This window comes from Megalopta genalis, chromosome 11, assembly GCF_051020955.1.
Source record: "Megalopta genalis isolate 19385.01 chromosome 11, iyMegGena1_principal, whole genome shotgun sequence".
Taxonomy (NCBI): Eukaryota; Metazoa; Arthropoda; class Insecta; order Hymenoptera; family Halictidae; genus Megalopta; species Megalopta genalis.
In genome coordinates, this window is record NC_135023.1 from 10,270,869 (window position 1) to 10,298,626 (window position 27,758).

The 27,758-nt window shown below is 46.9% G+C and overlaps 1 protein-coding gene across 2 annotated transcripts in view; it reads right to left on the reverse strand.

Annotated features, from left to right (window-relative positions):
- LOC117226158 (cell adhesion molecule 2) overlaps window positions 1-27,758 on the reverse strand; it is a 129,823-nt gene that overhangs the window by 21,629 nt on the left and 80,436 nt on the right. Inside the window, exon 9 of one of the 2 annotated variants that reach the window (XM_033480220.2) lies at window positions 23,322-25,575. The exons of the other annotated variant lie outside the window; for it this stretch is intronic. Within the exon in view, the coding sequence (XP_033336111.1) occupies window positions 25,490-25,575 (86 nt within the window). The 3' untranslated portion in view covers window positions 23,322-25,489. Of the gene's footprint in view, window positions 1-23,321; window positions 25,576-27,758 lie in introns of those variants that run through there. 2 annotated transcript variants of the gene reach the window in all.

Here is a 27,758-nt window from a genome sequence, read left to right on the forward strand (position 1 = left end):
ACGGACGAGTCGAGGCATCGGGTGCAGCCGCCTCGTATTACCAGGATCCATCGTTCGACGGACACCAAGCCACGCGCTGCCATTGTCCCTCGAAACCACCCTGTCTTCTCTCTCTCTCTCTCTCTATGGCTTTGCTCCTGTTGTTGCCATCCGGCTGCTTTCGGACGCCGTCCGACCATTAGAAACGGGGTGGCCGCAGCTTTGTTTTAATCCTAGAACTCCTCGGGCCTCCTCCAACTTACCTGCTAAGCGCACGCGTCTAACAGAGGGTTCCTCGAATTCGCAAGAATATCCAATAAGGAGGAATTTTAGAAACTAGTGGAGAATTAGGGCGCGCCGCACAAAATCGTTTACTTATTAATTGGTGTACAGTTTGTCAGCAGTATAACGACTTTCCTCGCATTCGCAAACACACGATTTTTGAAAGGTTTTGTCGGAAGAATTTACCGAGTGCAAAGGGTCAAAGTAAACCTCCGCTGTAAAAAGTAACCCTCCTATAATACGGTAGATAGGTCCTAGAAAATGCCGCGTTGTGTGAAACCGTATTATATGAGATCCGGAGCCGGTACAAAAAGTAGGGTTACGTTCTGAAAGCTTATTAAAAACATGCTTTTTTAATCCCGTATAAGCAACGTAACTTTTATCAAAAATATAAATGTATGTATGGCAAAGAACGAAAAGAGGAAACGAAAAATATTATTTTAATTTAATAAATATCATTTCATTTAATATATTTCTTCCTCGTCGCTACTCGGTACAATCAAACGAGAACGTTTTTTCAGATTCTTCACTTTCAGATTTTTTATGCACCTTCCATTCTCCTTCAAAAAATCTATAATTTTGGTTTGTTTGCTGATTCTTACAAGATTATCATAGATTTCGTGGTATGAAAATAGACAATTTTGCAGCTCTCTTTTGAATTTCCGGCTTCTTTCAGCAGAAACTTATATGTTAACGTACTCTTAATTTTAATAATTATATTTTCATGCAAGGGCACTATAGTTCGCGATTCCTTCCCTTTATTATTTTAAGGTAATTTAGTTTTTAAATATATTAACCCCCTTAATTATAATAATTGTATTTTCATGCAAGGGCACTACAGTTCGTTATTCCTTCCCTTTAACGTAATTTAATTTTTAAATATATTAAACAAAAATCATGCTACTCACTTTGCAGAAATACACAGTGCCGTACAAAGATTTTCGCAATTTTCTCATCGTGTTAGAGCGAAACATTGTTATAGGTTGCAGTGCTATACAAGAGTTCCCGCAATTTACCCTATCGTGTTAGAGCGAAACCTTCTATTGCGAGAGGGCCACCTGTACTTCGTTTAATCGAACGAAATTCGAGAACTTAAGGTGTACGACATCCAATTACCATTTCAACATTCTCTCACGGACACGATGGATTATCGTGAAAATAAATTTCCGAATAACTCCGTCATCCGCACGCGGGTGACACGGCAGCCGTAGCCGTTCAGAGGGTTAATCGCGAGCGGCAGGAATTAATTTGTCCAAGAAGTTAGCAAGTTGCCGTGAGTTTCGCACTCGTTAACCCGATTTTGACGAGGTGTCGCGGGCCAAAGGAAGTCGAGCGGAACGGCCCCGTTCAGCACAGCGACACGCAGTCTCCTTCTGCCGGGTTTCTGGATCCTCCGTAGGATTTCGAGGTCTCGGGGCGGCGCGCGGGGACCTCCCTCCGCCACCGTGCATCACGGCGGACGGGCCCAGTGATGGATGGGTCGGCCGTTGGACGTCCGCGTTACCGGAGTTTACGAGGACGCGAAATATGTCTGCCATCTTGTACGTGACGCGACCGCCGGCTCCGTCTCCCTCGCCTCGGCTCCCCCGCGCATTAAACTCCGTCTCCTATCCTCGCGCGAGAAGAAAACTTTCTTCCCCGGGACCCGGGTTACTGTTCATCTCCCGGAAATGAGAGGGAGCCCCGTCCCCGTCCGTCCCGTCACCGCGGGACCACGGATCGGTCGTTGAATCGGCCCCATTTTGACCTGTCCGATTATTCAGCTCGGGACGACACGAAAAAGATTGCCCCGGCGCTTTTGCGCGCGGCAGTTAAAAGCGTTTCATTTCTCCTCCCATTTGGCTTGGGGGAGGGGGGAAAAAAATGACCGTTCGCGAGTGTCTTCGCGCGGCAGTTAAAATCCGTATTAGGTCGGTGAAACTAGTTCCCTTTGAAAAAGCCGCGGCAGAGAGCACGGTATTTAAAATACAAAGTGCTCGGCGCTAAATACGATACGGCTCGCCTAATTACGGAGGCTCCAGCGTCCACAATTATTAGCAGCGCGAGGAAGAAGACTCCTCTCGAATAGCAGGGAACTCGGGTGCGAGTTCCGAGCGCAGCGAAAGATCCGGCAAATATGGGCAACTCCACGGGGAGAACGGTCCTCGCGGCGAGTCCGAGTTAATCGAATACCGTCGAACGAGTCTCGCACACACAACGCCGGCACAATAAATCGCGGAGTTAACGGAAATTAAGGGAGGTGCGAGAGCTTCTCTACCGAGGTGCCTCGTTCGGCCGGAACCGTGGGGAGGCTCGCGGTACGCTCCGCGACGTCCTTCGCTCGAGGACCGGGCGAGGTACGCGCGAGAAAAAGAGGACCGGAGGAAGGAAACGCCTTGGGAGAAGCAACGCGGCGCACGAATCCGGAATCGGGAATGTCGGTCGAAGAGAAAGAAGGAGCCGCGGAGACCCGAGGTAGGGAAAAATCGATGCGCTCGATCCGATTAAGCCTCGGTTCCGTACACATTCGTGCACGAAGGTGCGAAGCTCCGTGCCGGCCGGCCGGCCGGCCGCACCCTCGCGCGTAAATAAAGACAATCGGGTTGCGTCCGAGGGGCTGGGTGCCCCGATGACCCGTCCGTCGTCGATTCCCCGTCACCATCGACGGACGAGAATTTTCGCCGCGCGGAATTTATTCGTCCTCGAACGAGCGTGTACGACCGCGCGCGAGCTCCGTGCCGGAACAGCTCGAGGAGAGTGAGTGAGAGAGAGAGAGAGAGAGAGAGAGAGAGAGAGAGAGAGAGAGAGAGAGCAGGTCGGCCAGCACGCGTCGCGATGATTTATGAGATTACGTGGGCCGAGCGTGCACACCCCGCTCCTTCGATAAACCATCGGCAATGGGAAATAAGAGCGCGCCCTGCTAAGCGGACTCCCATGACGAATAAATAGAGAACGGCGCCCGCGGAATTAATAGCTCGCCTCGCTGTGCGCCGAAGATGATCGGACGCCTTTATTACGCGATCGTAACTCTTTCCGGTGGGCGACGAGGTAATTCGCGGGGCTGCGATTCGCCGCAGACTTTCCGAAACTTTCGCCAAGAGATTCCTCGGTTGGGTTTAGAATTGACTCGTGCTCGGGGAAGCATGAATTCCGAATAATCTGCGTAGCTATTTCGCAATTGGTATACAACCGTTTCTGCTTTAGTACTAGTTCAACTGTATCGTATACTTCTGGACCGCTGTACCGCGCCAGTTCTACTCTTTACTCGCGGTACTACTTCTAGTTCTACTTCGCACACGGCAGAACTTCTCCGTTGTTCCTCGATTCTGTTGTTTCTCGATTCTTTCACTTTATTTTTAATCGTTTCGATCGCTTAGCTTTTTCCTCGGATGTATCTCGGTGCGGATAATTTATGCGAAATTAAGATGATTTAACTTAGTTGCAAGAGATTGAAAATTATTCCAATACAATAATGTTTCCCTAATTGACGCTCAGATTGTCCACAAAGATGGACAATTTGGGAAGAGGAGATACGATTATTCGAGTCTTGCGGCTCCTCTTCCCAAATTGTCAATTTTTTTGGCAAACTTATACAGTAAATCTTATCTCCTCTGTTGTCACATTATAAATAGACCGCGGATTTTGTGCATTTACGACAAGAATGAATAGCTTCGATCTTAAACGAAATAAAAATTAATACAATTAAAACACATCGATGCATTACTTAAAACTCCTTGGAATTATTGAACAAGGTTATTTTTCAATTTTGAAAGTGAATCCTCTCGCATGTAACAAACGTAGAACATTTTTATTTTGCACAAAGATCCGCGGTCTAATTATGAAACAAATTGTGCCGACTTCGCGTGACTTTGACAGCCATTTCTGCGGCAGTAAAGACGTCGTCGATCCAAGATGCGGCGAGCATCTCGAAGGTTAAAAAAAAATCGGGAAATCGTGTTCCCGCGGATGGAGAACGTTCCCGTTTCGGCGTCGCGACGGAGCGTAGAAAATCGAGGCGGATCCTTTGAAATTAGTTCGCGGTGGTCCCGTGCCTAAAAGCCTAGGGGATCGGGCTCGGCTGGCTAGCTTCCTAGCATCGTCTTTCCTCCGCGAATCGGTCTCTCCTTTGTTCGCCGGTATTCGGATCGTTCCTTTCTCGGTAGTTTTCGAGCATTTTTTTCGTCACGCTTTACGGCGCGCTACTTTCACGAGTACTCTCGAGACTTTGCCGTTAACTAAGTGTTCTCCGTCCACTTTTGTCTCCCCCCCGGCCCGCCGCCGCCGTCATCCCTTCCCGACCGCGGTCCCTTTACCCGAGGCTTTGCTTCTCGGAAGTTCCGCGACGGTTTTCATTTATCTAACCCGGCCGAGTCTCGTGTTGCGAGTCTCTCCATCTCTCTCTCTCTCTCTCTCTTTCTACGTCTCTCGCTCTCACTCTCTTCTCCTCGTTCTCTCGGTCTCCCTCGCTCTCTACTTGATTCTCCGTCTCGCGTATTCGCCGCATGCGGCGGTCGCGATCTCGCGGGAGAGATCTCCACCTCCCGGTATCCAATTTACAAGCGGCACTCGAAAATTTCCTCTAATTTCGTGGAACGCGGAGTCCCAGCGATTCGAAGGATCGGAATTCCGCGGGGTCGCCGGCAACTTCAGCGACCCCTTCCTCCGCTTCCGGCGCTCTCACGGTGGTTTCCGGCCATTGTCTCCGCTGCCGGGGCTATTCGTACCTCTGGAGGCTCGACTAATGCTCGACTAATTGCCAGAATGTAAATAAATATCCCCGGAACGGTCGTGTGATCCAGCTACCTCCGGGGAGTTCGTCTATGAGAATATACTGCGTTTGGACATGCATCGTTGCTTCGATGCAACGGCTCCCGGCGCTTGCGCCTCGGCTTGCCCTCGCCTCGCCTCGCCTCGCCGCGCGGAGAAGCGCGTCGCTCCGGAGCGGATTGCGTTCTCGCCGGTTCGCCCCGGCTCTTCAGCCTCGAAAGTTCCGAGGCCGCTTGTCGAGCGCGCTCGAAAACCGGCACGCGAAAGCTGCTCGAACGTTTTCCAGGCAACAACGAGCAACCTCGCAGCTGATAGCGGCTGGTCGCGCGGCTCGTCGCCCGCTTCACAAAGGATATGCAGGTATCGGCGAATGAAAGCTCGCGCGAGCGATCCGCCGGCCGCGGATAAACGCTCGCCCGGATTCGGGAGTTTCGATTATATAAACGTCCGTCCGACCGACCGTCCGGCTGATTTTCGAGTTCGCGCTGACCGCTCGTTTTCTCTCTCTCTCTCTCTCGCTCTCTTGCTCTATCACCTCCTCTCGATCGTTTTCTCTCTCTCTCTCGCTGTCGACTCTCGTAGGCTCCCGCGGATTACACGGAAAATTGCATTCGAATCCTGTTTTTAATACCCTCGTCCACGTCGACGTTCCTGTCGATTACCTTCACCAGGATCGTCGATTGCTCTATAAATCGTCCACTATGGAAACCATCGAAGCGCGTCGAGCGAATCTCCGCCCGCTTTCGAACGGATTTCGGCACGGAGAATAGTACGGCGCGGTGCCCGGACGCAACAATTCCCGTTTCGGACCCGTTCGACGATCGCTCGCGAACCGCATTGTTCGATTCGCGCGGGCCGATATCGAGCCCGGGGATTCGCGGGGAAGAAGCCGCCGAATAGATCGCGCTCGCGCGTCCTTTATCGAGTGCCGTTCTATTCGGACGTAAATATTTTTTGCCTCGTTGTTTATTCAAAACCGTGTACGCCGCTCCTGAATACACTCTATCCCATTTATTAAGCAGCCCGTTGTCGTTTCTTCCCGTAGAGCGGCGTACACGTGAAAAAAAGGAAAAGAGAAGAACGGTCAACTGGTTAGAAAGGATTGTATATATATCTTCGATATTCTTTATTGAATCCTATATTTCAATTTGTTCCGGTTTCATCCACGTCCGGCAGGAAGTGACGCGTGCATCTAATACGGTCGTGCCGGAGCGCGATGGTTTAGTAAAATCGGGAAATCAGGGCAATTGGTCGTTTCATGTATTATTTTGTACAGGAATACCGTATCGGCGATCGATCTCCTCGGTTCGCGATAGGAGACAGATTTATTCTAGTTTATTGACCTAATTCTATTTTGATCGCCTAATAATTAACAGTTCGCTGCTAGCGAGCCTGTTTTTGGAGAAATCTGTTCCATGCGGCAACAATTTTTTCTTTCAATTAAATAATAATACAGTAATGTCTCTCTAATTGACGCTCAGATTGTCCACAAAAATGGGAAGAAAAGATACAATTATTCGAGCCACAAGGCTCGAATAATGATATCTCCTCTTCCCAAATTGTCTACTTCTGTGGACAATCCGAGCGTCAATAAGACGTCAAGAAGAAAGGTAAAAAATAATACTAGGTGAAGAATAACAATAGACTGATAGATCCTCTTTTCGTGTCAGTAAAGAGTCTTTAACAGACGCGTCGCGGTGAACCTCCAGGATGAGATATTTCGTATTATACTTGGCAGTGAATGGGTTAAAACGATACAAGTGCTAATTGAGACGAGGCCGGAGATCCAACCCGGGGTTCCCCGTTCCGATGACGATACAGCGCGTTATCTGGTGCGCCTTTGCAGTGTCTAAACATTTCCATCGTGCTTTAGACTGATTCATTCGACTCGCGCTAAATGCGGCAGCCACAAATTGAAGCCGGTCGTCCTCGCGGTTCGGCGTCGTTCTCGACTCGGTAAAAGGATCGTGACTCTACGCGGACGCAGCGAGAAACGTTAACGCTGGCGCGAGCGGTTTTCGACGGTGGGAAACAAAGCTTCGAAAAAAAGGGGGTGATGGAGGGAAGCAAAGGGCGAGGGAGCAAAAGGGTGGGAAGGCGAGAGAGAGAAAGAGAAAGAAAGGGGAAGAGCGAGAAAGAGTGAGAGAGAGAGAGAGAGAGAGAGAGAGAGAGAAAGAGAGTGAGTAAAAAAGAGAGAAGGAGAGAGAAAGAGAGTGAGTAAAAAAGAGAGAAAGAGAGAGAAAGAGAGTGAGTAAAAAAGAGAGAAAGAGAGAGAAAGAGAGTGAGTAAAAGAGAGAGAAAAATAGAGAGAAAGAGAGAGAGTAAAAGAGTGAGAGGGAGAGAGAGTAAGAGAGAGAGAGAGAGTGAGAGAGAGAAAGAAAGAGAGAAAGTAAGAGAAAAAGAAAGATTGAGAGAAAGAGAGAGAGAAAGAGAGCGAAAGAGGGAGAATGAGAGAGAAAAAGAAAGAGAGAAAGTAAGAGAAAGAGTGAGGGAAAGAAAGAGTGAGAGAGGACCGGTCTGACCCCGAAAGGAACGGGCAACGGAAACGCTCCTCGTATTTCGCAGTTGGCGCGAGCTGCGCGCGACGAACGTGCCGTGAATTCGAGGCCCTCGACTCGCGGTTAGCCGCGTCCAACTTTCCCGTTGACGACGTCTCTCCTCCGTCGACGACTTTGCTTTTTTTCCGCGGGCCGCGCACCGCCCCGCCACGCCTCACCTTCGCCACGACCTTCTCTCGATCGCGTTAATGAAATTTCACCACGTTTGGACATCGTGTTCCGCGCGAAACTTTTTCCTCGGCGACGATACGTGCGCAACTGGCCGGCATCGATACTCTTAATCGTCGCTCGAAAAACATCACCGAGCCGTTTCCCAGGACGTTTGCCCGCTGGATTATACTCATTCACTGTGGTATTTTCTTTTTATCGCATCGATTAAACCCACGGACGGCGGGCCGTTCTCTCGCGATCCCGCACTACCGGCGATGTTTTATAACAATCCGGAACTTTATTTAGCGATCGTTCCGAACGTATTTCCGAAGATATTTCTTGCGGTCTTAACAGCCCTTTCGTTGTTCCCGAAGCAAACAGCAATTCGTTTCGTTCGATCGCCGAAAAACGACGCGAACGATTTAAACGCTCCCGGTCAAAATTGACCCGGACACCGCATTGCCAGGGTTATTACAGAGAATACGTTAATCCTTACAGCGCCCGCTGAAAGAGTCGTGTTTACCCGAGAGAAATATACCGAACCTGTTTCATGCAGTTCAGGGAAGTTCCGGAAAGAAATTACAATTTTGTGGAGCCTGTTAATTAGAAAATTCGAAAAGGAAGATGAATAGTATTATAGTGTAATATATAGTCTAGTATAGTACATTATAATATAATATATATTATAGTATAATATAATAATAGTCTTATAGTTATATAAGACTATTTATATTATAGTAATATAAAGGAAGATGAATAGTATTATAGTGTAATATATGTATAGTCTAGTATAGTACATTATAATATATATTATAGTATAATAATAGTCTTATGGTAATATAAGACTATTTATATTATAGTAATATAAAGGAAGATGAATAGTATTATAATGTAATATATAGTCTAGTATAGTACATTATAATATAATATATATTATAGTATAATAATAGTCTTATGGTAATATAAGACTATTTATATTATAGTAATATAAAGGAAGATGAATAGTATTATAATGTAATATATAGTCTAGTATAGTACATTATAATATAATATATATTATAGTATAATAATAGTCTTATGGTAATATAAGACTATTTATATTATAGTAATATAAAGGAAGATGAATAGTATTATAATGTAATATATAGTCTAGTATAGTACATTATAATATAATATATATTATAGTATAATAATAGTCTTATGGTAATATAAGACTATTTATATTATAGTAATATAAAGGAAGATGAATAGTATTATAATGTAATATATAGTCTAGTATAGTACATTATAATATAATATATATTATAGTATAATAATAGTCTTATGGTAATATAAGACTATTTATATTATAGTAATATAAAGGAAGATGAATAGTATTATAATGTAATATATAGTCTAGTATAGTACATTATAATATAATATATATTATAGTATAATAATAGTCTTATGGTAATATAAGACTATTATTTGTTAAAAATATTAAGGAAACCACATTTTCTCGCATTTTCAACAGCGACATATTAAATTGCTCGGCACTGTAAGGGTTAAATAATGCAGTAAAGGACCTTCCAGTTTCATAGACAGAGATTGAAACTGGAATAACTGAATGAGATATATGTATATTTATATATATACAGGATCATTCGGTGAAATTGATAGGAGCACAATGCGACAGTCGTTTTGATCCGGTTCAGAATCATTCGGGGAATTTGGTCCCATTTTTCTGGACGTACTCTGTTGCTGCAAGCTATCACTGATTGATACGAATACAATAGGAGACACGTTTTGGGAGCGGCTCGATGGGGTTCGGGATCATTCGGTGAATTTGATCCTGGTACAATAGGACAAACGTTTCGAGGACATTTCGGTGCGGTTCAGGATCATTCGAGGAATCAGGTTGCATTTTTATGGACATGTACTGTAGTCCGCAAGCCGATACTGATTGATACAAACGTAACAGCCGATCTGATTTCTCTTCATAAAATCATTAAGCTCGCGATTCCATCTATTCTTTCGTACGCTCGCTTCAATGCAAGACCCGGATTACCCACGTAATATTCCCATTTTTTTTTAAAGGCTACGCTTTTTTAAACGAACCTTGCGGAGCATGAGCTTATTACCCGGATCTACGCTCTTGCGAAATTTGTATCGCAGTTCGTTGAATTTTTTCTCTACCTCCGTAGCCGCCTTCAAACGTTCCGCTATTTTGGCTACCAAGGGTAATTAGCAGACCGCGGATTTTTATGCAAAATAAAAACTTCCCGGCACTATTATCCGGAACAGAAATTAAATAAAAATCTATTTCTTCTTCGATCAATGTTAATGAATTGAAGAGAAGATAACGATGTCTTTAAATTTGTCTAATATGTTCACACTTTGTATATAAAAAACCCGCAGTAATTACAAATCTCAGCTCCATTTTCGAATAATATATTCGAAATAATCATTTTCCAGGAATCTCTTTTTCTTCACTTTGCCTTGACATTCTCGTTTACTTCACTTTGTCGTCTTTTCGTAATCAGGTAAAACAATGGGGTTAAACAAATGAACAAGTACAGTAATGTCTCCCTAACTGACGCTCAGATTGTGCACAGAAATGGACAATTTGGGAAGAGGAGATACGATTATTCGAACCTTGCGACTCGTTTTTATAGCTGTTGACAATCGATAACCATAAAAAACGAGCAACAAGGCTCGAACAATCGTATCTTCTCTTCCAAAATTGTCCATTTTTGTGGACAAACTGAGCGTCAATTAGAGAGTCAATTAGAGAGAGACATTACCGTAATCGCAAAAAAATGGTCGTATTTTCCCGGGCAGATTTCGTAGCCGTTGATCGGTGATTGGCACAAATACGATAGAAGGTAGGTAGTCCGATCAACTTGTTAGCCTTGTCGCCGTCGACTTCGCCGTGAGGGTTCGACGGGCTAAGTAAATTTTGCAGTAAATTCGCGTGCGAGGCGATGAAAGCGCGAAAGGGCCATCCGTTTCTCGGGCGCGCAGAGGCGTCGCGCGATCGCGTAGATGGATCCCGTAAAGTTCGACGTCGTTTGCGGGCTGCTCTCTGTGAAGGGAGCACGTGCTTTCATTCTCGATGCGACGTTAACGATATCTCGTTAAGCCTTGTACTCGATCGAACGATTTTCCCGCAACGGTAAGCATTTTCTCGTGGGTCTGGAAACAGCGGAGTCGCGGGGCGGCCGCGCGCCCCCGCCCCACCTTTTCCACCTTTGAAAATACCTTTTCTGTTATTGCGTTTGCCCGGCCACGTCTCGAGGTTCGAGCCTCGAGCCCCGAGCTCGGTCTCGACTCGCCTTAACGATCCTCGACAGCCGTTCCGGCCTGTTTCGACGTCGTTTAAAAACCGTTTCGCTCGCCGCGCCCTGCTCGCCGGAGCTCATGCTAATAGCGGTTCGAAGAACGAGCCGGCCGTGCATAATCGAATATATTCGCTGGCCCGTTAATTTGCTCGTCCTCCGTGCTTGCACCCTCGTGCACCCACGTGCTGTTCGACGTCGCCGTTTCCTCGCACAAGGATCTTCTCACGGAGACGTTCGGTGACCGACGCTGTCCGTTCGACGCGCACCGGAATCGCCGCGACGGAGACCCGAGAAAATACCGGAATCGGCGCCGCCTGCCAACAAGCCCGAACTAATTTGTCGATACTAATTTGCCTGTCGGATTGTTCTTCGCTGCTCCAGCAATCGGCGAAGAATACTTCTCCTTCCTGCCCGAGTAATTCGGACGTCATCGATTTCCCGTCGCTGCATTCGGTTCGCCGTCGCGACGATAACGACGCTATCGGGGGACTCGGAGGAAGGACCCGGCGTCGAATCCGAAGGACAGTTTTATCACTATTAATTGTTTCCCACGACGAATCCATTAGGGGGAGCTGCGACACGAAAATAGAGATAGACGCGGTAAATAAATGATTATCACTGTCGAGGGTACCAACGCGACCGGTCAACGCGCATCCGGTTCCTTCTTACGCAATATTTCATCTCCGGATCCAGGGAACCATTACTATTAATTGTTCCCCGCGACGAATCCATTAGGATGCTGCGACACGGAAATACAGAGTGTCCCAAAAATGTCTCGCAATCCGAAAGCGGCGGGTTCCTCGGGTCATTTGATGCAACTTTTTCCTTTGCAAAAATTTTCTCCGAGGCACCGTTAACGAGTTATTAACGAAAAACAGTGACCAATGAGAGGCGAGCTCAGCTGCCGCCTCGCGTCAGCCGTACTCGATTCTTATTGGTCACTGTTTTTCGTTAATAACTCGTTAACGGTGCCTCGGAGAAAATTTTTGTAAAGGAGGAATTTGCTTCAAATGATCTGAGGAACCCGCCATTTCCGGATTACAGTAAATAAATTGATTGTCACTGGACGTGTAAACAGAAATGGATAATTTCGGAGAGGAGATCGTGTTCGAGCCTTCTCTTCTCAAATTGTCCATTTTCGTGTACAATCTGAGCGACAATTTGAGAGAATTTACTGTAATTTTATAATGCTATAATTTTACTAAATTTTAACCTTCTGGCTATCTATTCTAAATCTCTGCGTTATTTGATTTTTATAACTGAGGGGTAACTTTCCGTACAAGTTCGATAAATAACGGAAGTTGTGGAAACTTTTTAGAGAGAAATGTCTGAGAAATCGCACGAGATCTGAATAAATTCGCATTCGTCATCCAGAAGCAATGTGCTCCGATTTTAATCGATGCCTTTTCCATTCGACGAATGTAAAAGTGTTAAATATTGTTCCGCGTTTATAGCCAATTATACGTCCGTCCAAGATGAAATCTAGATTTATAATCTCTCTCGCATTGTTACGATAATGCTTAAGTGTCCAAATACTTGTGCGGTCCGCTGAAGAATTGTAGTTCGTTTAAAACGAAGGTCTCATCGCTCTGGCAGCGTATGTACGGAACAGAATGCGGGGCGAGATCGAGTGGGTCGGGATCGAAGTTGCTCGGCTCCGAGTCGGCGATAAAGATTAGAGATTTAAGGGATTTCTATAGGCTTCCGGATGGCTCGTGTAAATTCGTTATTCAACGGAAACGTAAATGGCGGAGAGCGCTTGCTGCTTACACCCGTAACGACTCGTTTCGGCTGGAAACGATTAACTCGGTCGGAAGAAAACCTGTCGTAATTAAGGCTGCGCCGGCGGCTCTCTCGACGGCACACCGGCTCTCTTTGAACTGGGTCATCGGTTAATCGATATTTTCGGCCCGTCTCGCGAGGTCGAACAATGTTCGACCTTTCGTATTACGCTCGAAGGATGCGGACGCGGCGCGGAGTCGGAGCCGGGGTCGACGTCGGTGCCGTGCCGGAACCGTGCTCGTGATCCAAGGTGCTCAGGATTCACGGCGTCTGATTCCGGCTAATTCCCGAGGTCGGTTTTTACGTCACTCGGTCGCGGCGGGCCTGCGGGAGGTTCGCCGTGGCGGCGCGGAACGAATCCCCCGTATATAATCGCGGTGCTCGCGTGCATGTCCGCCGGCCGCAACGCGCACCAACTTTCCGATAACCTTTGACGCGCGAGGAATGCGACGAGTCGGGCTCGATAAATGTTTTTGGTGGCCCGTGAAACCTGTCGCGGTCCCGTGAAACGTTAAACGCGTCCGTCCCGGCACTGGAACGTCGGAGACGATCAATACGTCGCCGTCGATCATTCCGCTGCGCGGCCGATTCAGAAAACTGCCGCGAACGTTCCGAGCTCTTCTCGCGTCTGGATTTTATTATTATTATTATTTATTATTTACTATAATATTATTGTATTTTTATATTTTTATTGTTCTATTATTATTAGTAATATTAGTGTTATTAGTGTTATTAGTATTATTAGTATTATTAGTATTATTAGCATTATTAGTGTTATTAGTTTTATTAGTATTATTATTATTAGTATTAGTATTAGTACTATTAGAGAGTATTGTTAGTATTGTTAGTACTATTAGTATTACTAGTATTATTAGTACTATTAGTATTAATAATATTATTAGTACTATTAGTATTACTAATATTATTAGTATTATTAGTGCCATTAGTATTATTAGTATTACTAGTATTACTAGTACTACTATTTTTCTTAGTATTATTAGTATTCTTAGTATTATTGGTATCATTAGTATTCTTAGTATTATTAGTATCATTAGTAGTACTAGTATTCTTAGTATTATTAGTAATATTAGTATTACTAGTATTGCTAGTAATATTAGTGTTATTAGTATTACTAGTATTACTAGTATTATTAGTATTATAAGTATTTGTTAATCATATTTATTAGTAGTCCAACGATTTAGTATACTGAACGTCTGCGCGGGACACTCGTTTATCCGCCGACAGCGGTGCAGTAGAATCCCGATTATCCGGTCGGTGGTGTTCTCCAATATCAGAATCATCTGTTCATTTAAACACTTTTCACCTGCAATCGGCTCGATCAAAGGCGAATCCTGTATAAAACGATTTGTTTTACAACTCGATAAAAATGACATCTGGCGCTTTAACTAAGTAACTGTTGTATTTAACTGGACATTCATGTCACTCGGCTTGGGCCGGATAAATCAAGGTATGTGTACGTACGACTTTGTTAGCTTATCGCTGCGCGAAACAGACGGACGCGGCGACACCGGGCTGGATAAAAATTACACAGTATTCGCAATATTTAATTAGTCGATGTTCGTGGAGAATCTCTTACACTCGACTGAGCTTTCGAAGCGAGTTTGAAAAGCGTAACCATCCGATGAATGTACGATGTTTGCGAGTTCGTTCTGCGCGGTGCAGTAAATTCTCCCTAATTGACGCTCGAATTCTGCACAAAAGTGGACAATCTGGGGAGAGAAGTTACGATTGTTCGAGCCTTGCACCTCGTTTTTATAATCGTGTCTCTTCTTCTTAAATTATCTATTTTTGTGTAAAAACTGAAGGAAAATTAGGGAGAATTTATGCGCGACGATTTCACGATTTCGCTGCCGTAATTGAAAATCAAGGATAAAGATCGGAACGCGAGGCTTCTCGTGGTGAATTTTCAGAGAGCGCAACAGCCCGATTTATTGGTCGTTGATACTTCCTTGGCAAGCTGCTCGGTGCGGCGACCGGCGCGTTGAAAAATTGAGAATTCGCTCGGGATCCAAATTGGGATCGATCGTCGAAGGTCGAACGCCGCGGGACGGCATAATTTAATTTGTGCCGCGCGGTCATAAGAAATCCTTGAGGATCCCACACGCTTGCCGCGCGGATCTCCGATGTCCGATAAATCCTGCGATTACTCGTCGCGCGGCGTCTCGGACGATGGGCGACGCTCGTAAATTAGTCGCCGGAGTATCGAGGCTTGTGCCCCCAGTCCCGCCAAGAGAGAAACCAGCGAGACAGGGTGTCCAAGAAAGATGGCTGTGAATTCCTTCCAAACACGATTTACCAGGATATTTTACGGAAAGAGATTGGATGGGCGTTAAGAGGATCGACGCGATAGTTGTTGGACCGCAGGGACCCGTACCACCTTCCCTCGTCCTTCTTTTCGGGAAGATCGAAGCCCACGACTTGCAACATTCTGCGGTCCGATCGGATCACCAGGATTCGACAGGCTTAAAGCTCGGCTAATTTGAATCCGGTCGACAGGGAATGAGGTGCTCGGGGAATTTGATGGAATCGGCCGCTAATTATCCTCTCAGCGCGCTGTCTCTCGACCATGATCTACTGTTCCGTACCCCTCGCCCCCTCCCTCTCCCCCTCTATGTACGGGACTTCGGGGCTTCAGAAAAATGCTGATGAGCAGACTGCGAAATTTTGTGCATTTTTGGCAAGAATTGATACGAGTACGTAACACTTTAGGAGAATATAAGGGCGCTATTACATAGTGCCCTCGCAAATTCTCAACGCTAGAACTACCGCGCCCTAAACCGAGCGACAAATCCATATTTTTTCTGTATCAGTGACAAGGTTCAATTTTTTCTTTATAATTCGTACGATTTTTATGAGAACGTATGCTCGAATAAAGAAGTTTACCTGAAAGTTTCACGTAGAAACATTTTTATAATTGCGGGAACTGTGGATGAAAAATCAGAGAGCCGCGATTTTAACTGGTAGTTTTAACGTTGAAGTTAATAGAGGAAAGGATGGATCTCTTTGCGAAACCCGCTTCGTAGACTCAGCGCAGACAATTTTCTCTTTGCATGAAGATCCGCAGTCTGCCGATGAGTAATACCGGATACAGGTAAATTTTAAGGAGGCTAGTACACGAAGACTGCTCTATATTACGCTGGCTGGGCCGATTTTAGAATACGGTTGCACTCAATTTCAGCACTCTGCTTCGATTAGTACTTAATATGTAAGTAAAAAATACTATAATATGAGTACCGACGAGATAAGTACAGTAAATTCTCCCTAATTTTTATTCAGCTTGTAAACGAAAATAGACAATTCGAGAAGAGGATTATTCGAGCTTCGCGCCCTCGTTTCTACAATTGTTTCGAAATTATTCATTTTTGCTTGCAAGCTGAAGGAAAATTGCGGAGAATTTACTTAACTTAATCGAATGTCATCTATATGCGGCTGACGGAATAATTTGCTCAGGTTTGACAATTAACTTGTACGCTAATCTGATACATCTTCCTAGTTTCATTAGGATCTGTAAAACGGAAGCATGTTGAATACGTTTTAATTTTAACTCGGTCGAAATGTCCCGCAAGATTCTTCTCGGGAACGTGATATTGTCGCGAGAAGTATGAGATTAACGATTAATTCGACACGCTTGGAGGAAATGAGATACCGAGTTCTAATCAAGGGAACGACGATTCTAGAACGTTCAAATTATATTCTCTAATTTTTAGGTCTCGATAATATCGTCAGTGACACACGCGATTCGCGCGACAGCGCGGACTAATTTGATTCCATTAAGTATAATACACTTAATCGTATGAAATTTGTTGACGCCGTTAGCGTATCGGTCAAAGCGCGTTAAAAAAATCGCGCGCCGGAAAGCTTGCTAAATAAAATTGTAAGCGAACCGTATTTTCAACTCGGTTATATATCTTCAATATTATTATTTATTCCATTATTAAACGGGCCAAACTACCCATCGGATCACAGGATACAATGCAAACTAATAATTCAGAGTACGCAGCGCGAGCCGAACTGCCTCGGAAGATTTGAGAATCGCGGGCGAACTTGATGTTGTTGCTCGCTAAAAGTTTACATTTCTGGTAATTCCATCGACGCAGTTACATCGACGATGAAGCTCGCGGATAGAGAGGCGAAGTTACAAAGTGAAACTTACTTAGACTATCGTCGACAATATCACATCAACGTTAACTCGATTACATTTCTTGCCAAAAAGATCCATCCTTCGGGCGAGAAATAATCCTTGGAGCGCCGAAGGTTCGACGAGAATTACTATCGCGCTCGAAGACCGAATGCTGCATTTTCGCGGCCCTTATCCGAGACGGTGGTCCGTGAGCATAGTTAATATTTTATCTGTCCTTGCCCCGGTGCCCATACTCTTCGTGTGTAATCGTCGAACCGGAGCTCGCCCTTTCATGGTTCGCCGGCCGTCGTCCCCCCGCAAAGTTGCGTCCCTATTCGCTCGCGGCGCTTTGTCGTCGCGCAATTCCGCGACGAGATCGTTCCCTGGATGGCTTTCTGGGATCAGAGACGGTTTGAAGCGTTCCTCGAAAAGGCGGAGAAGGAGGAGGAGAAGAGACTCGGTCGATCAGGGATCGCGGCGGCCATCGGGAAAATGGAAAAGCTCGGCGATCGCGGCCCGGCTTCTAATTGCCGCTCGTCCGTCTTGCTCGGCAGAGGAAAGACGACGATCGTGCATCTTCCGCGCCGTCCGTTTCCCCGGCGTAGTCGGATAAATAAATTTCCACGACGCGTCCTCGAAGGATCGCGTGAATTCCTTCGGTGGAAGGACGACCGGATCAGGGATCGGTGTTGGTCGCGGGGATCGGGCAGAGCGAGGGGGCCCGGTGTTGGTGCAGAAGGTAGATCGATCGGGAGTCCGCGGTGCATCGAGATGGACCTTGATATTGCCGTTTATTTTATGCCAAGGCTGCCCGAGCAGCCCGCGCTCCTGCAGGGACATTGCGCGAAGTCACGAATGCCGTAATTGAAAATCAATATTTGCGCTCGCTTAGCCCCGCGAGTTCGCTCGGCCAGTGAATACGGACCGCGAGACCGCTCCTTTAGTCCGATCGAAATCTTTCGGGCCGGCTGCTCTCGCGAAATATTTAGCCTCGACGAATCAACCGAGAGAAGAGCGAGAGAGAGAGAGAGAGAGAGGCGGAACGGGAGGAAGAGGAGGCGGATGAAGAGTTGGACGAGGAAAGAGGTCGAAGAAGACGGAGGAAAAGGGAGAGCTGGGTTTCCGTGTCGGTCCGCCATCCGCACGGAAATTCCGTCTTGCCAGTCGCCTCTCGTCGCGTGAATATTTTCGCGTAAACGGACTGCGAATGAAAATTCAATGCCCAGATAGAGGCTAGCTGCTCTGTCGGCGATCCGACCGTAGTTGCGGAGACGGCGCGAACGATGCGGCTCGAGGAATCGACGACGATTACTCGTTAGAGGCGTCCGCTCCTGAACGCTCGTCGTCCGCGACGGCGGCCGCGTAATCTTTCCGGCGACGTTATCCGCTTCTCTTCGCCGCGAGATTGCGTCACCCATCTTCCTCGGTGTTTGCCCCGCGGATTTGTCGCGAGCGCCGGCCTGTTATCCCGCGGGAACGCGCTACATAAATAGACCGCGTTAATATTGCATTTCGTTGCAACGGCACAAGTCTAGTTTATTAATTCGCTGCGCGATCGATGCCGCCATTAAAAGTTGCAAGAACGGCCATCCATTTTGCAAGGCGAGAGGGCCGATGCCGCTACGATGAGCGGATAAAGCCGGGACGGCCCCCGCGACGCGCCGAGTTTTCCGTCGGACTTCGAAACAAAAGTCCCTGCAGCTTCCTCGGATCCTTCGGATTCGGTTCGTCGAACCTCGCGGGGCTGCTGTAAATCCCGCGTCGCTTGCTCGCGATTAACTCCCGGCAGCTTCAATGCAGTTAATGTTTGACTGTGCTTCGTCGAAATAAAACTCGTTTCTCGGCAAATTAACGCGCATCGATTCAGTGTCTACAGGGTGTTCCGTAATTATGTTGACAGACGGAGAGAGCTGATTTCTGAGGTGATTCGAAGTAACTTTTCCCTTTGCGAAAATGCGGTTCGCGGCTTTGTTCGCGAGTTATTCGACGAGAGGCAGTGGCCAATGAGAGGCGAGAGGCGTTCACTCGGCCGCCTTGCGCCAGCCGAGCTCGCCTCTCATTGGTCAGCGTTTCTCGTTAATATCTCGCGAACGAAACCGCGTATTCGTGCTCATCGCGGCTCATTTTTATAGTTGTCGATTGTCGACGATTATGAAATCCGTGGTGCAAGGCATAATCGTATCTACTATTCCCTAATTGTCCATTTTTGTGTACAAGCGGAAGGAAAATTCGGGAGAATTCACTGTGTTTCGTTGACACTTAGCCAACCGAATGGGGAGATCTCCTCGTTTTAAATTCAGTCGGTCGATGACCGATTGGTGAAATCTTGCATGTCTAATTAAAAATGATTGCTTAATTTTATTAACCCTTCGCTCTCGAAGCCATTTTAACAGTGAATCTAAAATAATTTTTCAGACTTACGTTATTTCCATTTTATACGACAAAGTGCATTTTATGCGCACGAACGTGCCTTTCGCGATTCATGCAACAGTTATACTTTTAATAATATTTCAAATCTAAACTTCGACAATGTAAAAATGATCTTAGAACGTGATACGTGGTGCCTCGGAGTCACCACTCCAGTGCAAAAGGGTTAAGATTTGCAAGAGGTGCGAACGTTGAAGAAGTAATCGATGCCGCATACAAATTTGCTTCCTAATTGTTCTCTAATTCAGTGAAATACTTTAATTATATGAAACTTTTTAGGTTTCCAACGCGATCGCGTTAAGCGTCAAATTTTCCAAACGAATTCGAAACGATGAGAGCGACGACTCGAATTCAAAGACTCGGACACGAAATCCTTGCAATTTTGTGGCCCTGGCCGCGTCATACTTCGCTCCGAATGAAATCCCAGCGACGATTCCGCACGGAATTTACGGGACGGCCATTTCTCAGCGAGAAATTCCGGCGTGCCCTGTGGATCGCGGGTGATCGAGTCGCGGCCGGTTTCCGATCGATCGGACGCCGTTCGCCCGCGAGACTGTCAGGTTGGTGTGTGCACGGGCCGGCCGGATAGAGAGAGGCTGCTTAACATTTTATAATTCCGGATGCCGGCGAGAAACGGAAGAAATTACCGAGGAGGACGGTGAACGATCGCGGAAGCCCCGGAGCCCACGAAACGCGCGCGTACATCGCGCGCGCGCGAGTGAAACTTTTAAGGGTATCGATGATTCTCGTCTACCTTGTTACTTATCCCGGGAGAGATGCGAGAGCCGAAACTCCGACGGCCTCGAATCTCTCGGCTCTCGAATAAATGGCGACCAACGGCCTGGAAAAAAAATTGTTCGAACGTGGACCCCGGCCCGTGAGACGGATAGACGGGCTAATGGAGATTTACGTTACCCGGAGACAGACGGACAGAGAAGACGTGGAAGTCGTCGGTGGCGGAACGGGGGTGGAGAGGAGAGAGGGAAGAGCGGAGGAAGATAACGCGAAGACGAGAGGAAGGTCTGGACAAAGGGAGACAAAGACGGGGAGAGAATCGCTCCGTCCCCTACTCTCCGGGGAAGTTAATTAAAGGGGTGGCGACACGGCCCGCGACCGGAATATCGATCAACTCGAAATTCAATTTCAAATTTTCAATTCAATTTCGATCGAAACGGAGGATTTATTAGGTCGTCGCTTTCACGATCTCGAGGTACGCGATTATAATAATTTTAATAAAGCTGCCCTCGGACGCGCGAGAAGGGGGGGTGCGGGCCCGGAGCGTAGGCCGGCTGCGGGGGGCGGAATCGTTGGTAAAACGAGCCGGGAATACCGAGATTCCGCTCGGCTCGAATATCTGCGGGACAATATTAGCGCGAATGAGGGGGCCGACGTATTTATTAGAAATTGACCGGCGCGCCGCTCTATCGTTCCGTGCTCTAACCCCCGCGACTTTATGGTCCGAGGCGATAAATAAATGCATCCGGCTTGCAGATGAAGTACTTCCGGCGCCTCTGCCGCGATCTTTGAATTTCGTTTGAAAATAAAAAAAAAATCAATAAACTTCATCCGCGCGGATAAACGCTGTTTCGGGTCACTGTATAACAACGAACTAGTATTCATGATATGGGAATAAAAATGTATGAATAAAAATAGCGACGGTGGCGCGCTCGAAAGCCGTCTGAAGGGACTCGGCTATTTTTGGATTCACCGAGGACGCGGCGAGATTCTGCGGTCCAAACGAGCTCTGTCATCGGGAAGTCAAAGGCCGCTTCGTAAATCTTCCGCGAGGCAGCCGCGGATGAAGAATACCGCCAGAGTTGCTGTTTCAGGAAATATCGCATATTTCCAATTTCCAAATTAACAGGTGCGAGAGTAAATCTACGTCGAAACGTTGCAAACTCGATGAGCTGGTCAGAGGATTGCATGCGTTTTCGAACAATTGCGTTAACATATATCGATGACGACTCGTTTAGAGTTGCGTGGAGACGACGCGGTCGTCGTAATTGATCCTTTTACGAATAAAATTCATTTATTTCTACTAAAATGATTCATAATAGCATTCCTGCTATATTTCACGAATTGGAGTGAAGTGGATTTATACATAAAACTGTTAATTTGGTGCGCGAGAAGGGAAAATATCATCAACGAAACGATATCTATTTCATCTCTGTGTCAATTTTATTTCAGCAATTCATGGATAAAAATCCTACAAGCATTGTTTTAGCTTCGACATCGTCTCCCATGGGTGCTGATCATTAGGCATCCATTGTTCTCTTTGCAACATTGTACTTTACGATGAATATAAGACAATGCGGTAGAAAGGACATTTAATGTTTAAAAGAGGATCAATGTTTTTTAACAGCGGAAGCGTGGAATCACGCGGTGTCGCGTGGCTCGCGACGTTAATTTTTTACACAGCCAGTAATTATAAACCGGTTAAGGGTTGTGTCGGCGCGCGCGTAGCGCACCATTCCGTCGGAGCACGGAACCCCCTGTCCGCGGAAAACGATGCCGAGTGACACTTTTTACCAGAAAAAAGTCTGTCGAAATGTATGCATAATACCCGGCTCGGTCGTCGATGTCTCGACATCGATCTCTCCGGATGGCTCGCGACGATCCCGCTCAGCCGAACGGGGTAAAACTGGCACCAATACATATTCAAAGGGTAGTTCGGGCCGGAGCGGCGCGGCGCGGGCCGGTTCGGGTCTGGTCTGGCACGCGGCATTAGCATCGATCGCCTTCCGGGACTGTGTCCGCGTCTGCCGACCGTTTATTCGGTCTAGAATTTCCCTCGTAACGAGCTAAGGGGTGCTCTCGTCGGACGAGCCTCGCCTCCTATTGTCCCGTGGCACGAACGACCGTTAATTAATTCTTTTCCGACCGCTGGAAGACGCGGTGAACCGGTAAGCCGACGGAACACCCGGCCCGGAGTAGATCCTGCGGGGAGACGTTGGGCGATCGATCTTCCGCTCATCTCTTTCGTCCTGCTGCAATCGACTCCTCTTTCTGCAATTAGGCTACGGACTTTGTTATTTATTGTAATTATTATTTATTTTATTATTTTTATTTATTGCTGTTGTTATCTCTGTTATTTATTGGTTGTCGGATGCGAGCACTTGGTGCGAGGAGAACTTGAAGAGCAGACGTGGGAGGTCTCGCAATAACGCAGAAGTTTATAATAAGGTTATGTATTTATTTATTTATTTATTTATTTATTTGTGAATATATTATAATATATATAATAATAATATAATATTAATAATATAATATAATATAATAATATAAACATAATAATAATATAATATATAATATACAGAGGAAAAAGACCTTTGCGATATAATAGTTGACAGACGAGCAATATACGTAAACAGTACAGAAGGCGCATAAACGAGTGCTTGCATAATAATTAATTAAAAGTGACTACAAAACGAAGGAATGTCAGATACTAACCTTGTTAGTGGATAGCATGAACGGAAAAGGTGTATCACAGCGAGTTAAAACGTACAAATGAAATAGAAAATTGAAACAAATCTTGAAAATTGAAAAAATCTTGAAAAAATCTTGAATATTGACAAAGATACGATTTAAAGATCTATTGTATATATAATAAATCGACCACATAAAACGGTCTATGAAATCCTTCTGTAGAGGATCGGTCGTTGTTTAAGAGGTGCCGATTTATTTAAAAAAAAAGGGATTATTTTTTTAAAAGGGATCATCCCATTGAAAACTTCGTACACAAATAGCAAATCGGAGGCAATGCGGCAATGTTGTACAATACAAAATAAATTCAAACAACAGAAAATGAATTCTAGACTTAGCATGACCATCTAGACTGACTCATGACCGAGCAGTCATGATCACGACGAGGAGAATGAGGAGAATGTTTCTGGAGCTTGTTTAGGAACCTGGGAAAATGAAGATCGAACACACGGCTGTAATGAAATACGATTTATTTACTAAATATGCGAAATATATACATTAGGCCATACACACAAGTACGCGATCGTTTCCGACGAGCGTTCGGCTGTCGACGAGCGAGATCGACACGGAAAAACACGGAATTTCCTCTTTGTTTCCGTGGTCCGTTCCCGTCACATTGGATACCGACGTCCCGAAGAAGAGTCGTGGCCCGACTCCAAAAACGCGGCCCACCGGTCCGTTGACTATGCTATGGAAAGCGCGATTAGTATCGCATCGGCTCGACCTCTCTCTCTCTCTCTCTCCCTCTCTTTCTCTCTCTCCCTTTCTCTCTCTCTCTCTCTCTCTGTTCGTTCATCTCTCTTCTATTCGGTAAGGTACGCGGAATACGGCAGGTATACAGCGCGTCTCTCTCAGGTATATACAAGTATACAGACTTGCTCGCACACGTACATACACAGTTTTGCATCGGCGCGCGGGAAACGCGCGCGACACGCGACGCGTTTCCGCGCGGCGGAAGGATGTCGCGAGGAAGGTGAATTCGCGATCGAGATTCGGCGATTATCGTGCGGTCGTTCCAGACGCGCGCCGTCGTTCCCGTCCGCCGGCCGTCGGAGACGCGCGTCTAGGAATATCGTGCCTCCTCTGATCGGCCGATCCGATCGGTGAAACATACAAACAGTCCGTGTGTGTCAGTCCCGTCGCGTGGGTCCGTCGGGCGTTCCGTCGATTCGGTCGGTGGCGACTACGAGCTACGAGAGTGGCGGCGCGAGAAAGTGCAGCGCGTCGTTCGTTTATTTTTTTTCTTTTTTTTTCGGAAGTACGATTACGGGACAGTGGAAGCTTCGAAGCCGTAAACGGGTTACACGTAACGTTGCGTGTGCTACGCGGGTGCGCGTCATTGCGAGAAACACGGCGGGATATGCGGCGGAACATCGAGATCGGGACTCGAGTCGCGACTACGGTGCTGTCTCGATAACTCGATGCAAAGTCTCGATAACTGTCGCGGGCCCTATCGGGATCAACCAGCACAGACTAGCTCAGCTTTCGCTGATTCTCAGCTCCCGGTACAGTATAATGTCTCCCCAACTGACGCTCAGATTGTGCAGAAAAATGGAGAATTTGGGAAAAGAAGATACGAGCCTTATTCGAGCCTTGCGCTTCGTTTTCATAGTTACGAATTGTTAAGAATTATAAAAAGGAGCTGCATGGTTCGGATAATCGTATCTCCTCTTCCCAAATTGTCCATTTCTGTGGACAATCCGAGCGTCAATTAGAGAGACATTACTGTAGTACTTCTTACCTCTTAACTCTTAGTCTCTAACCTCCGCTGGAGCCACTCCGGAGCTTCGCCTCGTAGGACCCATCATTGGGAGCTAATTCGAACGTCGGCGGTGATAAAATCGAACAATGCATCGCTAGAGCCAATCGCGAATAATGACCGCCGTTTCTCAGCTCCCAGTAGTACTTCTCACCTTGATCTCCAAACCACATTGGACCTATTCCAGAGCTTTGCATCGTAGGTTCCACCACTGGGAGCTAATTCGAGCGTTAGCTTTGATCGAATAGGAGCTGGCGCTGTTAGAGCCAGTCATAGACGACGATCATCTTTTCAGCCTCCAATGGCGCTTCCCACTTTGAACTTTTGAACTCTAAATTCCGCCGTGGTAAAATCTGGACTCCAGAGTCTAGAGCTTCGCCTCGTAGAACGGCTTCGCTCGAGTCGAAGAGTGCACTATTCGACAGTTTTGCATCGATTGAGAGTGCACCAATTTCGAAATCTATCCGCAGCCTTAATTCTGGGCCGGTTATCGAGACAATACCGTGCTCCGCGATCTGTCGCGACCCATCCCGAATTCTCCGGGCCACGGCCGAGCGGGGTCCGTCTCGCCGGGCCCAGTATGCGTCAGCAAATTAATCGAATCTCGCGTGTCATCGTGTCGCTCGAAACGGATCCGTCCGGGGTCCTGTAGGCCCTGCTGTCGTCCGATGGACACCGGTAGGCTCGTCGAGGGGTCCTGGACCCGTTTCCCGCGGCGCCAGTGGTCGCCGCCCCAGGGTCAGTGGTCGAGCCTCGTTTGACCGAGGGTCGAAGAGGTGCTCCGGCTCGGTCGTCGTCGGCGAGGTAGAACGCGAGACGCGTCGAATCGACGATCCGATCCGCTGTCCCGCCGTTCGAGACTCTAAACCGGCGGCAGCAGCCGTAGCAGCAGTGCACTAGCCACCGTCAGGCACATGCAGGAGGTTGCAGCGCTCGCGTGACCCTCCACTGCAACAGCCAAGAGTATACTTAACACGTTTCGGGCTGGACTTATCGCGCCGCCCGGCCGGCCGAGGTAATCGAGCTTTCGTAAATCGAGCGCCCGAGCTACGCCGGTTTTCTTTATTGTTGCTCGAGTTACGCGTCCGACGTCGGCCTTTCACGAGCGGACACGATAATGCCGCGATTACGCTCCAACGTACCTACGAACAGACGTTTCCCGGCCGTTCTAGATACGTTTCTACCAGGAATCGAAAGAGCCGCGGAACTTTCTGATAAGTTCTCCTTGAAACATGCAACTTTTTCAACGAACCTACCGACATGTCCGTTCCACGGCGAGCTTCCAGCAAAAGTCTATCCCGTTTTTAATTTAACCCTTAGCGCTCCGAAGGCTCCGCTACGGAGACATTTGTCATTTGTTCCGTAACTCCGAAGGCTCCGCTGCGGAGCCAAATGTTTTTAGCATACGTTATCGTCGACGTTAGCAATTGTTATCTGTAGTTAAAACGTGCTAAGTCTGTACCATTACGATTAAACCATTTTTTGACCTTTTCTATGGTTAGCAGCATGGAGAAAAATAAATATTACGATGAGAATTTAGAGCCGAGTGATACCGAAGACGTATTTGATTTTGAAGAGTTAAAAGACATTGTGGAAGACAATGTTGGTTATGATTCTGACACTTCGGCAAGTAGTAGCGAAATTATACTATCCAAAGAGACGAAGAATGAGAATTATTGAAAGTGAAAGCGAAGATTCGTTACAAGACTTGGACGAATGGCGTGATGTTACGGAAGAAATACATATTCCAGACAGAATACCTTTTAGCGTATTGCCACAGGTCATTGGACCACAAGTTCCTACAAACATTGAACAGCCGATACAATGTTTTAAATTATTTTTCACGGACGAATTGGTAAATGAAATTATAAAGGACACCAACAATTACGCAGAAAATGTTCTAAACTTGAAAGAAACATCTAGTAACTCTATTTGGCAAAGCGAATACTGTGACACTTGTCCAAGTAAACCCAGAATGCACATGGGAGATTGTTACCAAAGATATCGCACCATGGTGAATCACAAAATTAAAAATTTATCCTTTATTTGCAATAGGAAAATGTATACTTATAAAATAAATAAAACCAAATGCATTCGCAAGGAAGTGTAATCTTTTCCGCTCGGAATAAGACTTCCTTTATCTCAGGCGCTCCGCTCCAAAAATGTGCCGGAGTTGCTGGTAGGCAGTACTCGAGAAACGCGCGGAGCGCTAAGGGTTAATTTCAGTTATTTATATACACGGGTAGAAAGCCATTTCTTTACAATACGGAACCGAAAGTTTACGTTATACAGAATCCGCGAGTCAGCGGTTTCGGTGAACAGTTTATCGGAAAATAGTTTTGCGAATTCCGCGAGGGCATTAAGCGGTCGTAGTTGCGATCGCGCGAATCGCGGCTGACCCATTTCGAGGTCAACGAAGCGAGAAAGCTCGTGCTTTTTACGCGCGGCGCGAGGAAATCGAGCCGCTAATTCGGAGAACGGTGCGTGCGAACTAAAAATAATTGTGCATCGAGGGGTCGGCGTTGAATCGAGAATTGGGACGGGATCGGGTCCGAGGACGGTGGAAGAGATCGTCGTTCCCGGGACAATTTGAAGCTTTTCCACGGTGCACATCGAGGAGGAAAGTTCGCGGCTCGTCGCGTCGATAACTTTGCTCTTCGGTCGACGCGTCGCGACGTTCATCCTCGATTCGTGCCGCTAGTCGGCCGTGAAAGCGACGTCGCGACGCGACGCGACGCGCTCTCCGAGTCAAGGAAAAGAGGTTGCGAACGTCGATAAGCCGTGATGGGGGCGGCGAGGGGCTGGCCCGATGGAAAGTTTCTACGTACAGAGGATTCGTCGAGGGGTCTTTCGGGCCGATCGAAAGCGGGACGGGACCGGAACGGGAGCGGCTGGTGCCGCGAGCGAGCCGGTCTAGGTCGGTTCCATGAACGATTCCGGCTAACGAGAAAATCGAGGATCGTTAAGAGTAATTTCGTCCAGACGTTCGACACAGTCTTCCCGCCCCCCTGGCGGCTCCCCTCGGTCGATCTCCTAGTTTCCGAATCGTGGCGCGACTCGGGTCTGGCCGCTTTCGATCGAGCAAAAGGCGGGGGAGAAGAAAACGCGACTTTCTCGGCCGTGGCGAGAGA